Source organism: Microtus pennsylvanicus, chromosome 2, assembly GCF_037038515.1.
Source record: "Microtus pennsylvanicus isolate mMicPen1 chromosome 2, mMicPen1.hap1, whole genome shotgun sequence".
Classification (NCBI taxonomy): domain Eukaryota; kingdom Metazoa; phylum Chordata; class Mammalia; order Rodentia; family Cricetidae; genus Microtus; species Microtus pennsylvanicus.
The window spans coordinates 81,051,250-81,066,867 of NC_134580.1; the positions used below are offsets into that span (position 1 = coordinate 81,051,250).

The window sequence follows — 15,618 nt, forward strand, 5'->3', positions numbered from 1 at the left end:
CGTCCTCATTCACCTGACAAAATTCCTACCACAAGGGGGCCCTGTGCATCGAATGCAATGTCAGTGAGGAGGGGTTTGGAAATGCCCAAATCTCCCATCTCTGCTCTTACGAAACACTGGAGTGGAAAAAAAGTCAGCAAGCTGTTTGCTGCAATATATATATTTTAATTCAAAGTGAATCAACAGTAATACACCATAAATTCTTATTTTGACACTCACCAAAATAGTCACCTGGAAAACCCGCTTTTTGTGACAAAGTACAGAAGGCTTGGTCACATTTAAATCACTGAGAACTAGAGAGAAATACTATCGCAAACTGTAATAGACATTACATCCATAAAAATTTTCCCAGTCCTTATTGTAATATTGCACAGTGCAATTGCTACATGGCAAACTAGTGTAGCATAGAAGTAAAAGCAAAAACAAACCAAAGAGAAAAGCCACAAGAGTAAAACTGCTCAACAGTTAACAGTTCAAACTAAGTCATTGGATCTATAAGGGGATCATTAAAATGAATCTTCCTACACCTTGCAGTGTATGATGTAACTTTTACAGAACACAAGCCAAGTTTAAAATTAGCAGTAGAGGTATTAAAATGAAAGGTTTTGATAACAGAGTAACATATTAATACCCTGAAGAAAAAAGACTAAATATCAAAATAATTGATTAAAAATTCACTTGCAAATTAGCACACAAATATGCAACTTGGAAATCATGCAGTGTTTTATTTAAGAAAACATTAAAACAAAACTATTAAAATAGTTTTAAAAAGATAAAATCCAGATTCTTCTGCCACTATGCTAAAATTGGACTTCAGGGGGATTCTGAAGTTTTAAATTTTGAAACATGTTAAAAAGCTCATGATTGCAGTTAATTAAGAGACATGCCTTTAAAAAGCACTACTGTGGTATGAAAATGCTGACTGTTACCACTTGCTGTGAACTAAACAAGGCTGCTCTAGTCATGAACTTAAAAGACAGAAAATGCATCGTTTCTGGGCAGTAAGCACAGCTTACGGGCCACTTCTGTGCCTGTTGTGACAATCAATCTTTGTACTCGGTGTTCCTGAAACAGCCGTCACCAGCACTAACGCTTTTCTAAAATGTGAGTAGACAGCAGTAACTTGCTGGGCCACGCTCAAGTGAGAAGAGCAGCAGTTACTTAACGAGTCCACAAATGTGTCATCTGTAGACAGTCCAAGTTAATCTCAGTCTACTCCACTTGTAATGTGTGTTATATACATTTCTATGTGTATAAAATGCATAGAGTCAATTACTAAAAACACTGAAACCTGTGGGGGAATCAAGTCCTTCATTTTCAGTGACTAAAAATGTGCTGCTGGTTTTTCTTTATGATCTAATACTGTAATTTTTAAAATCAGCTTCAGGCACGTTTATGTCTTAGATGATTATTAAATAAAACACTGCTATGTCAATGGAGTAAAGAAAAATGTATCATTAGCTTATAGTCAGCACTGCACTAGAGCTGTACTTGTGGTATGCAACTTGCTTAGTAAAGAAATAGTGTCAGTCCAAAACATTTGGGGTTTTACACTCAAATGTTTTGTACTGTTTATTCCAGTAAATGCTGTAAGTTTATATTCCAGACTTTTAAGGAAAAAAAGTTAAGTCAAGCCTGCAAGATACAGCCTTCTCAAGTGTCTACAATGCCAGTATGAAAATAAAAAAATTAAGTTACATTGATACATCCAAGTTTTTATATGCAGTGATGAGCACAAACATTAATAGAGATAAAATACTGATGCAAATAACACACCCCAAAATAACATAGGCAATTGTTTCCATCATTTACAATACAGTAGTTACAATGACACTCCAAACAGAAAAGCAAAGTCAAAAAATCAAAACCCCAGCTTCTATCTCGTGTAATTAGACTTATACAGAAATTAGAAGGCTAAATAACAACTAGTTAATCACCTAATTTCACAGCTATCTGAAGTGGCAATCGTTATATAGCAGCTTATCTATGATACATTCAAGATAAATGATACAATTTATTACTTGCCTGGAAGCTAAAACACAGCCTTGGTTTAATACCTTTCCTTAAATTCCACCTCTACACTACAATATACTTGAGGTCTATGCAAAAAGTAGCTACCTTTTATATAAGAAATGGATGATTAAGTCTTTGGTGCTGTAAAAGCAACTTCATTTAAACATCACCACCATCACCACCAAGGGGAGGGAGGAGGGAAAAACCCAATACACACTTCCTAAGAGAAAAAGCATGTAATTTCTGTCCCTGACGGAATGTATTAAATAAGCAAACACCACCAACAAGCAAAAACGAGTACTACAATGTAAAAATACTTAAAATAACCAAAACCAAAAACCTTCTCACATGCATAAATGAAAAATTGCACACAAAGAACTCACATCTTTTCAAGCTTCAATAGTAAATATTCTGCTACTATGTATTAAATACTGCATGGTCTGCCCAAGCTAGGATGAAACCACATCATGAATCAATGAGCATTTTGCATTTTCTTTCATTATCTACTCAAGTCATGCCTACTGCACTTCTAAACATTTTATGAAGTCCAATTATACAGCAAACACTCCCAAAATAAACGTAGGTTGTATTGCAGTGTCACTTACTAGTATATAAAATGCTGTGCCGTGACAGACATCGACTACCCATTAGTTACTGAATCAAGTTTGCTTAAGCACTACTAACTGCTTGCTTTTCTTGAAGCTAGATCATTCTGAAAAAAATCAGACAGCAGAATTCAGCTCTAGCAAACATGCTGCCCTCTTACTAAGGAAAAAGCAGCTACTATCTGAAATCATACCACACGAAGCCAAAAAGAACATTACTCTACTGAAAGAAAACTGAAGAGTAGGTCTGAATTTTAAGTGCTGCAGTCCTCAACATTTACAGATAGGTATAACTTGAACAACCTCAAATATTTAAGGCACTATGTGTGGGAACGGTTTACAATGCAGCTGAGATTATTAGAACAACATTAAGAGCCAAGTCTAGGCAACGTTTTGCCCATGCAAAAGACACATGCAAATGTAAAGAACAATAGCTCAATTGCTTAGGTTAAGTGCCCCAACATGTACACACTAAGACACAGACAGTACAATTCACTCATATGCTGTAATTCTGACACATGTGCATCTGTTGCTCTAAAGTCTAGACACAGAATGGCTTCCCAAATGTGGACGTGTCTTGCACTAGTTAGAAGGCAATTTTATAAAAAATAGCAGGAGCAAAACTGGACTTCCGCTCCCATAAGTCACCTGTCTAGAGTTACTACGTAAGAAGATACATGACCAAAGACAAGTTATACCAAATGTGCAAAACACATTAAAAGTGAGAGTTTTTTTAAAGCTCAAAGTTGTTTAAATTGCACCCAAGTCTACATGATTCAAAAATAATTTTCTTGTGCCATGGCTAATATTTATTAAATACCATGTTTTTATTTTTAATCAAACGTTTGTATCATTGAGCTTCCTCAATATACTGTTTTGAGTTTTCACATATATGGATACTGGCTGAGTTTTGTTGGACTCAATGGAAATCCAGTATATGCAGGTGATGCTGCAATGTAAGAATGTGGAGGGAAGATTGGTTTGTACTGAGTCTGATGAATGGTTGGGGATGGTAACAGACGGGGATTTATGCCCACTGGGACTTGGTGAACTATGCCACTGGGATGGGAGATATTATAAGTTGGATGCTGTAACATAGGTCTTGAGGTACACGGAGAGGCTAAGAGGTGAGCCACTGGGGCAGCACTACTGAGGGCAGCTGAGGACGGGTATGGAAGCAGAGCAGGCTGTCCTCCGAGGTGTGAGCTTCCAGCCAGGTGGGCGTGTACTGCTGTGTGGTTAGGACTTCCGTGGGAAAGAGTGAAAGGATTACTGGTGACACTAGTAGGAATATACGCTTGCTGTCTTCGATGCCCGAAGTTTCCATTCCACTCTTGATGTCCGGCTCCAAAGTGCTGAACCTGAACACAAAGAAAACCACGACTGAACAGCACATTCTGTAAGACCAAAGTGAAGACCAGAGGGGCTGGAGCGGCTGGGACAGGCAGCTCACACCGGACCTCTCCCTCCGTCCAGTTTACCAAGGAAAGGAAACACATGAGCATTGTCCTACTTCTTACTTGTTACTGTTGCCACTTCCAGCCAACATTACTGTCGGTAATTAGTCCCTACAATTTATATAACACTTATATATAAAGCTAACATTCATGCATACCATTTTATTAAACTCCAAAACAATCCCATGGCATAATTATCCCCATTATCTCTGCTCCATATATACTCATCCCACACCACGTACCACACACACAAAATCAAAAACTAAAATGATAAAGTAAAAAAAATTAAAAAACCACTAAACATAAATCCCACGCTCACAAACGCACAGAGGAGCACACCTGGCTGAAGTTCAAATGCGGCTGCTGGAATGCTGATGTGGGCTTTTGCTGACGAGCACCCGAGGCAGAAGGCTGGTTCAGCTTTCCGGGGGCAGGCTGTCCTTTTATTAATGGCTGGCATGTAGAATCTGGCAACAATAATCAACAAACACATATACAAAATTACAGAGCTGTGATTTCTGCTTCTCCAATGAAACTTAGACATGTGCTTACAGATTTTATACAACAGTGATCGAAGAACCTTAATGTAAAATGTAAAGATAAGATCATGGCTTCTAAGCACTGGGTGACATTTGAAGAGTTGGGTTTTGTGTTTGTTTTCTGTGTAATAGATATGATAGGGTCAAGACGGGAATTCAAGGTGACTTTTAACAACCCTGGTCTCCATGTTCCTAAATTTAAGGACAATCAGAAAACTAAGTTTACCTGTGTTTGTCATGTGCTCATCGACATTCAGTCCACTTTCTATTCCCACTGGGGGCTCCACAGCAGTGCCCACAGCTGGCTTGGCTTCGGTGCCAGCACCAGTCCCCAGCTCTGTGCTTTGACGAGTGTCCTCCACAAAGCTGCTCTCTGCAAATGGACTGTCATGCCCCGAGGAGTCTGATGTTGGAGAGCCATCCACAGTCTCACACCCACTTTCTTGTTCATCATCTGACATACTAAAAAAAAAATTTTTTTATTTTTAATAATCTCCAACACACTAATGAGATGCTCCATTATTTTATATATATATTTCATCCTTGGCCAATTTTTTTCCTTCATAGCATTTCCAGACTCTATTCAAACAGATAAACCAAATTCTTCCACTTCAGAAATACCTTTTGGACTTAGCTATTTTTATTTTCTTTCACATTTGCTCCATCATAATAGTTCATAAAATTCTGCAGTCCTTTACCCAGCCGCAGAGGAAGCAAGATGTGACTGCTTCGCTGAAAAAGGTACCGAGCCATGTGGCTAACATATACTAGAATAATGGGCTAATATAAGTTATAAATTAATAAGAAGCCTGAGCTAATGGGCCAATCAGTCTACAACTAATGCAGACCTCTGTGTGATTTCTTTGAAACTTAATGACTGAGGGAACCAGGAAGGACAGAAAACTCAGTCAACAACTCTTCAAGATGAGAAGTGCTATTCCAGATGCTAGAAGACCTCTCAACTGGTAAAACACTTGCTGTGCATGTGTGAGAACTTGAGTTCGGATCCCAGCACCCATATGCAAACCTGAGTACATGCAGCAGGGCCTATCTGTAGCCCTAACACTGGGAGGCAGACACAGAAGAGCTCTGCAGCTTGCTGCCCAGCTAGTCTAGCAAATGGGTGAGCTCCACATTCCATGGGAGATCCACAAATATGGTGGAGAGCAACTGAAGACGACGCCCAGCATTGGCCTCGATTCTCCGGAGGCGCATGCACAGTGTTTATGAAAAAACAAACACATCATATAAACTTAAAAAAACAGAAACAAAACAAAATGTTCGTCTAGAAAATTTGGATGATAAGGACCTGCATATTCCAGATCCAACTGTAAGGTTAGGTGTCCTGAAAGGCTTTCTGACCAACCTGTAGTCAATCCCGAGTCCTGAATCCCACTCTTCCCACTACCCCAGCCCTCATGAGACCCCACTCCCTGGGATTTCTATATCATTGTCTATTCAATCAATCAATTTTAATAATTTGAGGCATCTCTTTTTATATGCATACTTTCTTTTTACTCTTGAATCTACATGCATATGTTCATGTTTATGATTATTTTATGTGTGTATATATTTTTTATCTGGCTCTTATGTGTACATTTATATATGTATGAACTTTTAGGCAAACCAACATCAACCTATAAGAAGATGCACTTGTCTATGCCTTCTGCAGAATTTTGACTAGTAAGTACTCCAACCACAGCTCCTAACTAAAATAAACAACTTTAAATCCCAGTGTGGTAGTACAGCCTCTGACTGACTCATAAAACAAGTTCCAGGACAGCCAGGGCTACACAGAGAAACCATGTCTTGAAAAACAAACAAAACAATAACAACAACAAAACACTAGCTTTAAAATACTTTTCAAATATTGTCACCAATTTTTATAATATAAAATCAAATGTATTTCATAAAAATTGTAGGTTGTAGGTTCCAGGTGTAGTGGCTCACACTTTTAATCCTAGCACTTGGGAGGCAGAAGCTGGAGGATCTCTGTGAGTTTAAGGCCACACTCTGTGAGTGCGGCTTAACGGAGAGAAAGTTCCAGGTGGCTAAGACAGTCAGGGCTGTTACACAAAGAAATTCTTTCTCCAAAACCTCTCCCAGAAAAAATTGTTGTGGCTTATCTCTCAACATGTTAGCACACCAAAGGAGGCAGACAAGTCAGCTGCTCTGTAAGAGGGTCACTCAGTACTTCATCATGCAAAAATGTATTAGCACTTTAATTTTATTTTATTTTTATTGAGAAAAGGGGAAAAAAAAGTTTCTGCCTCCTCCCAAATGCAAATCAAAACAACTTTGTGATATCATCTTACACCTGTCAGAATGGCTAAAATAAAAAACACCAAGGATAGCCTTTGCTGGAGAGGCTGTGGAGGAAGGGGTACCCTCATCCATTGCTGGTGGGAATGCAATCTTGTGCAACCACTTTGGAAATCAGTGTTTCGGTTTCTCAGGAAAATCGGGATCAACCTACTCCTGGACCCAGCAATACCACTCTTGGGAATATACCCAAGAGATGCCCTATCATATGACAAAAGCATTTGTTCAACTATGTCCATAGCAGTATTATTTGTAATAGCCAGAACCTGGAAACAACCTAGATGCCCTTCAATGGAAGAATGGATGAAGAAAGTGTGGAATATATACATATTAGAGTACCACGCTGCGGTAAAAAACAATTGACTTCTCGAATTTTGCATGCAAATGGATGGAAATAGAAAACACTATACTGAGTGAGGTAACCCAGACCCAAAAAGATGAACATGGGATGTACTCACTCATAATTGGTTTCTAGCCATAAATAAGGGTCACGGAGTCTACAATTGGTGAACCTAAAGAAGCTAAATAAGAAGGTGAACCCAAGGAAAAACATATAGTTATCCTCTTGGCTGTGGGAAGTAGACAAAATTGCCGGGGAGAAAATTGGGATCTTGGGGGTGGGGTGGGATCACTTTAATTTTAAATTAAAGGTTAGGTTTGTTTGTTTGTTTGTTTGAGATAGGGTCTCACTATGTAACCCTGGAAGGCCTTGATCGCACTGAGATCCCTGCCTCTGTCTCCCAAATTCTGGCATTAAAGGAATGCACCACCACAAACTGGAGGTATTTTAATGGGGAAAAAACTGATTACTAAAACTACAAGCTTACAAAACTTATGTAGTTCAAAAGCTGTGTGCAAAACAGCAATCACTGTAGTAAGCGGCAGACACTTACACACGACAGAAAGGCTCAACATTTACAACAAGCTACTCTTAAAATTCCTGTACCTGTTCGGTCTCTTGCAAGGGGACGGGCTGGACTGCCCAGAGGAGCTGGTGCTCAGAGTGCTATCAGGACTGCTGAGTGAACACATCCGGTCAATATTCAAAGTGCTTTGGCAAGCTTCACAATCTAGACTACCTTTACACCTAGGAGGAGGGAAGAGGAGACACGGGTCAAGAGTGAGAACATAGTCTCACACCAGCCAAACTTTACAGTACCAAAAAGCAGGAAACAGTTCAGAATGAGCTACATGAACCCAAATGTATAGCTTATACATTCAGATGAAGGGCTACAGTCATATTTACTCCAAGGGTCACTGACAGAGAGTGTGCCCCAAAGCTGATCTGTGCATCTGGCACTTACTCTCGGAGTGAATGTCTGGGTGAGGTCTCTTCATCATCGGTGTCACTGCTAATGGTGATCACACTCACGGCAGGACTCGGGGAGTCGGCGATGATGATGGTTTGCCGCTGTTTATCTGAAACCGCAGAGTCCTGTCTGACAGATGCTTCCCGGCTGTTTCGTGCCTCTCCTTCTGAGGTATGATTGTCTTGTGTTTCTACACAACTTACTTCTTCAACATCTTTCCCACTGATTATCTTTGGGGAAATAAATGCTGAATGTGGGATATTGGTATTCTGCAATGAATTACTCCTGCAACCAAAGAAACAATTTGTAATTTTTATGATCAAAATAGAGAAATGATATTTCTCAAAGACATTTTGTAAAACCAAACAATGCAAACTTTCACAAGTTCATGGATGTAACACACTGATACACAAGAGTTTTGTGAATTATAATAAATGATCTCTAAAATACTGCTGTGGTTTACATTTACATACTCTTCTGTATGTGTGATAGCCGAATGTCTACAGTTGCTATAGTACAGGTAGATAACAATCGAAGGGCAATAAAGACAATCTTACCAACTGAAAGCATTTATTTTCTCTCTTCCTGGCTCCCATTCCATTAGTTTTACCAAAATACCTCTGAGAAATTAAGAAGGGAGCCAGCTTAGTGTTTGTATAAAAGCTACAAAAGAGGTCATTTTTGAATAAACAGAGTGACCCTTTAGAGCACATGCAAATTTGAAAGCTTAATTTAATAGCGCAGAGGAAAACCACAGTCCACTAACACCAACCTGTTCTGGCACAGCTTAGTTTTCTTGGTAGTGGCAGGCTGAGGCCAGACAACATGTGCAATGCCCACGCTGATAGGCTGAGGGGCCGATAATGTTATCTGATTGGTCAGAAGAGGCTGTGGCATCACCGAGTTGTAATGACTGCTATGTGGAATCATTTTCCTATGGAGCAAATTCAGAAAAGTGAATTCCTTTCACTGTGATTTGTTATGCATCTAATTCACAGAGAGGTTCTGCTTTGGACTTACCCCCAGTCTCCAAGCCTCTGTGAACCAGCCATGCCTTCCGAAGTTAGTGTTGCAGCGGCAGGAGCCATGGGTGTTACCTGCTGCCAGGCAGGTATCAGCATCTGCTGTGTTCTGCCAGACCACGTCTGCTGCATCAAAACACAGCCCAATAAAACAAAGGTACAAATAACACGTCCCAAATTCACAACAGTTAAGGCAACAACTAGTAATTACAAAAGCTAAAGCCCATGGAATGCAAAACAGACTGACTCTCACTAATTCCCGGAAGTACAAGCTGACATATGACTTGTATTTAAGTTAAAAAAGGAGAGCACATATGTAAAGGAAAAGTAAACTGTGACCAACCTGTGAAAGAACTCCAGGTCGGATCTGCAGTGGCTGTACAGCAGGGGCCTGAGTTACAAGTGGAACTGTATTGTCTACCCTTATGGAGTAACTGGTGGGTTTACCATGCGCTGCAGGAATACCTGGGAAACAGAACAGTCATCCAACAGGGGGAAAATTGTCTTGCAAAACTTGTAAAATTACTTTAAATGTATAACAAGTTTAAATTCTGATTCAGATTAGGTCTGTTTCTACTTAAAATTAACAAAATAATCTATTAGTAAAGACGGGTACTTCCTATCTGTTTCTTGTAGTACTTTGTCACAAATACTGATGTCAAATGACTCTGTGTTTATTAAAATGTGCTTCAAAGCAGAATCATTTGTTCTTCCTGCAACTTCTCATTTCCATCTCAAGTTTCCACTGTGGCATTATTTCCTCTCCGTTTCTCTGCTATGACAAGGTCTGGAAAGACAGGCTGAGGCTCACGATCTTCATAAAAGCCTAGTAAAGCAATGTGCTTCTTTTACACACTATGCCTAAGTACCTATGCCTAAGCCATCTCTTCTTCAAAACTGTCAGGATCGCACATACTTGTCACTAAATTAATTAATTTCAAATTAATGGACAGATACAAGGGGGTTTCTGAATCGCATAAATTCATATCCTTGCTACCATATTTCATCCCCCAAAGGAGTAGCAAAAACTATTGTACTGCTTAGTCTGATGATCCAACAACGCTTTATCCAACATGATCTAACAGGCTGGTGCCCTAGTAGAGAGCTGCTAGCACTGCAGAACACATGCTGCCACTGTTAGAATGGTTCCACAAATACATAAATAAACACAGGCAAGGCCGAGAGCCATTTAATTATGTTATTATTAGTATCTCTTTTCACTGTATCATAAGCCAGTCTGTAAATAACAACTCTTTCTTGTGTTTCTCTATGTAGCTGTGGCTGTCTGGAACTCACTCTGTAGACCAGGCTGACCTCAAATTTACAGATCCTCCTGTCTCTGCCTCTGAGTGCTGGGATTAAAGGTGTGAGCCACCACTGCCCCATCTACCTAAATATTCTCACAATAAAGAAGTATGTAGGAATTGTAAGTATGAAGCAGTACCACACCCAACTAGGGAGCTTTGAGAAACAGAATGTCCCAAGACCAGGGGGGGGAAAAAGAGCTATAATCAATTCTCTTCATCATAATTCTAAACTTTTATAGCAATCAATTTCGTTACAGACTAGCACATCACTTAATGATGTAATACCATCTAGGAAACGCATCACTGGGTGACTCTGTCTGCTGCGTGAGTAGTCAGAGTACACTCACACGAACTAAGATGGGACCCTATCACTATGCAATGTAATCTCAACAGCTAAACTTCAGCCAAATAGTATGGGTCCGTGCAATTTATTATTTTTTTTAATGGAAGTGAAGTTAAGTGTTTCTCTTTAGTCATAAGGAATAAAATACTGCAGTTGTTAGTCTTTCTATTTAAAAAAAATCTTAATTTTTTTACTGCCTAACTCTATTATTAAGTGCTAATCCTAAAGAAAACATTGTGTCCTGTTTACTTTCCTCAGACATTTAGCTTACTATCAATGTGCTCTATTTTCTCTGTCCACAAGTGCCCCCATAAGCAATGCTCACATTTATGAAAGCTCTGCATATTCTCTCTTCCTATTATCTTTTTGATCAAATTCCAATAGTTGATTAAGATCAGAATTTTCTATGTTAGCAAAACTAATTGATTAGAATTGTTTTAATACTTGAAAACTAGGTACAAAGGTTGATGAAGAGTTGGGTGTGGTGGCACGCATCTGAAATCCCAGCACTTGCGTGGTGGAAGCAGTATGATTTCAAGTCTAAGGCTACCCTGGGCTACAGAATCAGACAATGTCTTCAAAATGAAAAGCAAATCAAAGAGACAAACAAAAGGACAGATACTGAGAGCTTCTAGAGATGCTGAGACCGTGTATAAGGCAGACACTACATTTAAGACGTTAATATATTTGCTAGCAAATAAGATTATTCCTTAACAATTATAAATCAAATAAATAGATAAAAGATTTGTCTTATCACACTGAAATATCTCTCATGATCTCTCATGTTCTCTCTGCAAATTGACCTCACCACACCTGTACTCCCCACCTCAATAAACTCCTAAGCTTGTTGTGGGCCCATGTTTCCTTCTCACTTGCACCATGAGGAATCACCTCCTATTTCTGTTAAGACTCCCTGTCTAGATTGAGCCAGAGACGGCCTGATATGGCAAGCTCCATGGAGTGGTAGCGAATTGAGACCAGGGACATTTGCAGAGGCAGGACTGAGCCAGTGACCTGGGCTAGAGCAGACCTGAGATAGCTAACTCCACAGGAACAAATGATGAGTGACTGGGCCAGAGCCAGAGACTGCTGCGGGTCTGGGCATAAATCTGGGACCTTCGAGGGAGTAGACCTGAGCCAGGACCTCTGTGGGTCCGGGCATGAGTCGGACCTCTGAGGGAGTAGGCCTGAGCCAGAACCTCTATGGGTCCGGGCATGAGTCTGGGACCCCTGAGGGTGAAGATCAGAGCCAGAGACCTTTGCAGGAGCAACCTCAAGCCAGGGACCTCTGAAAGAGCAGATACAGACCAGGGACATTTACAGAAACAGGCCTGAGTCTACAACAAGACCAGAGCAGGCCTGAGACAGCAAACTCCACAGAGCGAGAGCAAACCCCAGGAATGCTGAGCGACCTCCAGGAACAGAGTGACCAAAGGGGTAACTAGAACCAAGGCATTGATTGTACCATGAGGAACAATCATCTGTGCCTTGGATCCACTGACACCTAGAAGATTAATCACCAGAGTCACAGACAGCCACAACCATACCAATTAGAGGAAAAGATGAGCAGACAAGGTAAGAACACACGCAACAGCACAAAGAACATGACACCAGTAAAATCTAGAGACCCAACAACAGCAAGACTTGAACAACCAAATACAGATGAAGCAGAAGAAAATGATATAAAAAAATAACTTCAGGAGAATGTTTGAGACTCTTAAAGGGGAAATAAGAAATTCCCTCAAAGAAATGGAAAAAAAGACAAAAAAATTGGAAGACATCAGTAAATCCCTTAAAGAAAACCAAGAAAAAGCAATTAAGCATATGAAAGAAACTATTCAAGACTTGTAAACTGAAAGCCGAGGGAATTATAGAAATAGAAGTCATGAGAAAATGATCAGGAACTACAAATGCAAACATAAACAGCAGATATAAGAAATGGAAGAGAAAAATCTCAAGCGCTAAAAAATACAATAGAGGAAATAGACTCATCAGTCAAAGAAAACATTAAATCTAACAAAAGCTTAACACAAAATATCCAGGAAATATGGGACACCATGAAAATGCCAAACCTAAGAATGATAGGTATAGATGAAGGAGAAAGAAGTTAAACTCAATAGCACAAAAATATATTTAACAAAATCACAGAAGAAAACTTTCCCAACCTAAAGAAAGATATGCCTATGAAGATACAAAAAACTCACAGAACACTAAATAGACTGGATCAAAAAAATTCCCTCAACACATAATAATCAAAACACTAAACATAGAGAAAAAAGAATATTAAGAGCTGCAAAGGCCAAGTAACATATAAAGGCAGATCTATCAGAATTACACTTGACTTCTCAATGGAGAAAATGAAAGCCAGAATGTCATGGTCAAGCATTATGCAGACATTAAGAGACCAAGATGCCAGCCCAGACTATTATACCCAGCAAAACTTTCAATTACCATAGGACAAAACAAGGTATTTCATTACAAAACCAGATTTAACCAATACCTAGCCACAAACCCAGGCCTACACAAAGTACTAGAAGGAAAACTCCACCTCAAGGAAGTTGGCTACATCAACAAAAACAAAGACAATCGATAATCTCACAGCAGCAAATCCCAAAGAAGGAAAAAACACAAATTAACATCATCAACAACAAAAACTAAATTAACAGGAGATAGCAATCATTGGTCATTAATATACCTTAATATAAATGGACTAAACTCACCTATAGAAAGACACAGGCTAACAGAATCCAAAGGCCGGGCGGTGGTGGCGCAAGCCTTTAATCCCAGCACTTGGGAGGCAGAGGCAGGCGGATCTCTGTGAGTTTGAGACCAGCCTGGTCTACAAGAGTTAGTTCCAGGACAGGCTCTAAAACCACAGAGAAACCCTGTCTCGAAAAACAAACAAACAAAACAAAACAGAATCCATCCTTCCATCCTTCTGCTGCATACAAGAAACACACCTCAACCTCAAAGACAGACATCGTCTCAGAGTAAAAGGTTGGGAAAAAAATTTTACAATCAACTAGACCTAGAAACAAGCTGATGTAGCTATTCTAATGTCTAACAAAATAGACTTCAAACTAAAATCAATCAAAAGAGACAAAGGAGGACATTTGATATTAGTCACAGGAAAAATCCATCAAGAGGAAATCTCAATACTGAACATCTATGCCCCAAATACAAGGCCACCCTCATATATAAAAGAAACACTTCTAAAGCTTAAATCATACATTAAAACCCACACATTAATAGTGGGAGACTTAAACACTCCACTCTCACCACTGGACAGGTCAGTCAGACAAAAAATGAACAGAGAAATAAGGAAACTAACAGATGTAATGACTCAAATGGACTTAACAGACATCTATAGAATAGTCCATTCAAACAGAAAAGAATATACTTTCTCCTCAGCACCTCGTAGAACCTTCTCAAAAATTGATCACATACTCAGTAACAAAACAAACCTCAACAAATAAAAAAAAATTGGAATAACTCCATGTATCTTATCAGATCATTATGGCTTAAAACTAGAATTCAACAGCAATACTAATTCCAGAAGGCCCACAAAGACAATCATCAACGGGTCAAGAAAGAAATAAAGGGAGAAATTAAAGACTTCCTAAAATTCAATGAAAATGACCACACAACATACACAAATTTATGAGACACAATGAAAGCAGTGTTAAGAGGAAAGTCCATAGGACTAAATGCCTACATAAAGAAGATGGAAAAATCTCACACTAGTGAATTAACAGAACATTTGAAAACTTTAGAACAAAAAGAAGAAAACTCAAAGAGAACTAGAAGGCAGGAAATAATCAAATTGAGAGCTGAAATTAACAAAATAGAAACAAACAAACAATAAAAACCTAAAGAATCAATGAGACAAAGAGTTGGTTCTTCAAGAAAATCAACAAAATAGACAAACCTTTATCCAAACTAACCAAAGGCAGAGAAAGAATATCCAAATTAACAAAATCAGAAATGAAAAAGGGGACATGAAAACAGACATAAAGGAAATACAGAAAATCATCAGGTCATATTTTAAAAACCTGTACTCCACAAAATTGGAAAACTTAAAGGAAATAGACAACTTTGTGAATAAATATCACTTACCAAAATTAAATCAAGACCAGATAAGCAAATTAAATATACCTATAACTGCTAAAGAAATAGAAACAGTCATCAAAAGTCTCCCAACCAAAAAAAGTCCAGGACCAGAGGGTTTCAGCTCAGAATTCTACAAGACTTTCAAAGAAGAACTAATACCAATAGTCCTCAAATTATTCCAAACATTAGATACAGAAGGAACATTGCCAAACTTTTATGAGGCTACAATTACCCTGATACCCAAACCACAGAAAGACATTACTAAGAAAGAGAATTATAGACCAATCTCACTCATGAACATTGATGCAAAAATACTAAATAAAATACTGGCAAATCGAATCCACACATCAGAACCATCATCCACCATGATCAAGTAGGCTTCATCCCAGATGCAGGGATGGTTCACCATATGAAAATCTGTCAATATTATCCGCCATAAACAAACTAAAAAATAAAAACCACATGATCATTAGATATTGAAAAACTTTCGACAAAATACAACATCCCTTCATCATTAAGGTCTTGGAGAGAGCAGGGGTGCAAGGAACATACCTAAACATAATAAAGACAATATACAGCAAGCCAACAGC

At 38.9% G+C, this 15,618-nt stretch overlaps 1 protein-coding gene across 11 annotated transcripts in view; it reads right to left on the minus strand.

The window, feature by feature from the left end:
• Positions 1–144: 144 nt before the first annotated feature.
• The window catches only part of Hipk3 (homeodomain interacting protein kinase 3), an 86,092-nt gene continuing 70,618 nt past the window's right edge, over positions 145–15,618 (minus strand). For 6 of the 11 annotated variants that reach the window (XM_075961581.1, XM_075961582.1, XM_075961584.1 and 3 more), the window contains 9 exons: positions 9,612–9,733; positions 9,267–9,394; positions 9,019–9,180; positions 8,804–8,866; positions 8,241–8,531; positions 7,883–8,023; positions 4,841–5,076; positions 4,415–4,542; positions 145–3,979 (listed from right to left, as the gene is read on the minus strand). In XM_075961581.1, the coding sequence (XP_075817696.1) occupies positions 3,503–3,979; positions 4,415–4,542; positions 4,841–5,076; positions 7,883–8,023; positions 8,241–8,531; positions 8,804–8,866; positions 9,019–9,180; positions 9,267–9,394; positions 9,612–9,733 (1,748 nt within the window). In that variant the 3' untranslated portion in view covers positions 145–3,502. The remainder of the gene's footprint in view (positions 3,980–4,414; positions 4,543–4,840; positions 5,077–7,882; positions 8,024–8,240; positions 8,532–8,803; positions 8,867–9,018; positions 9,181–9,266; positions 9,395–9,611; positions 9,734–15,618) is intronic. The other 5 variants (XM_075961589.1, XM_075961590.1, XM_075961591.1 and 2 more) reach the window with 3 other exon arrangements.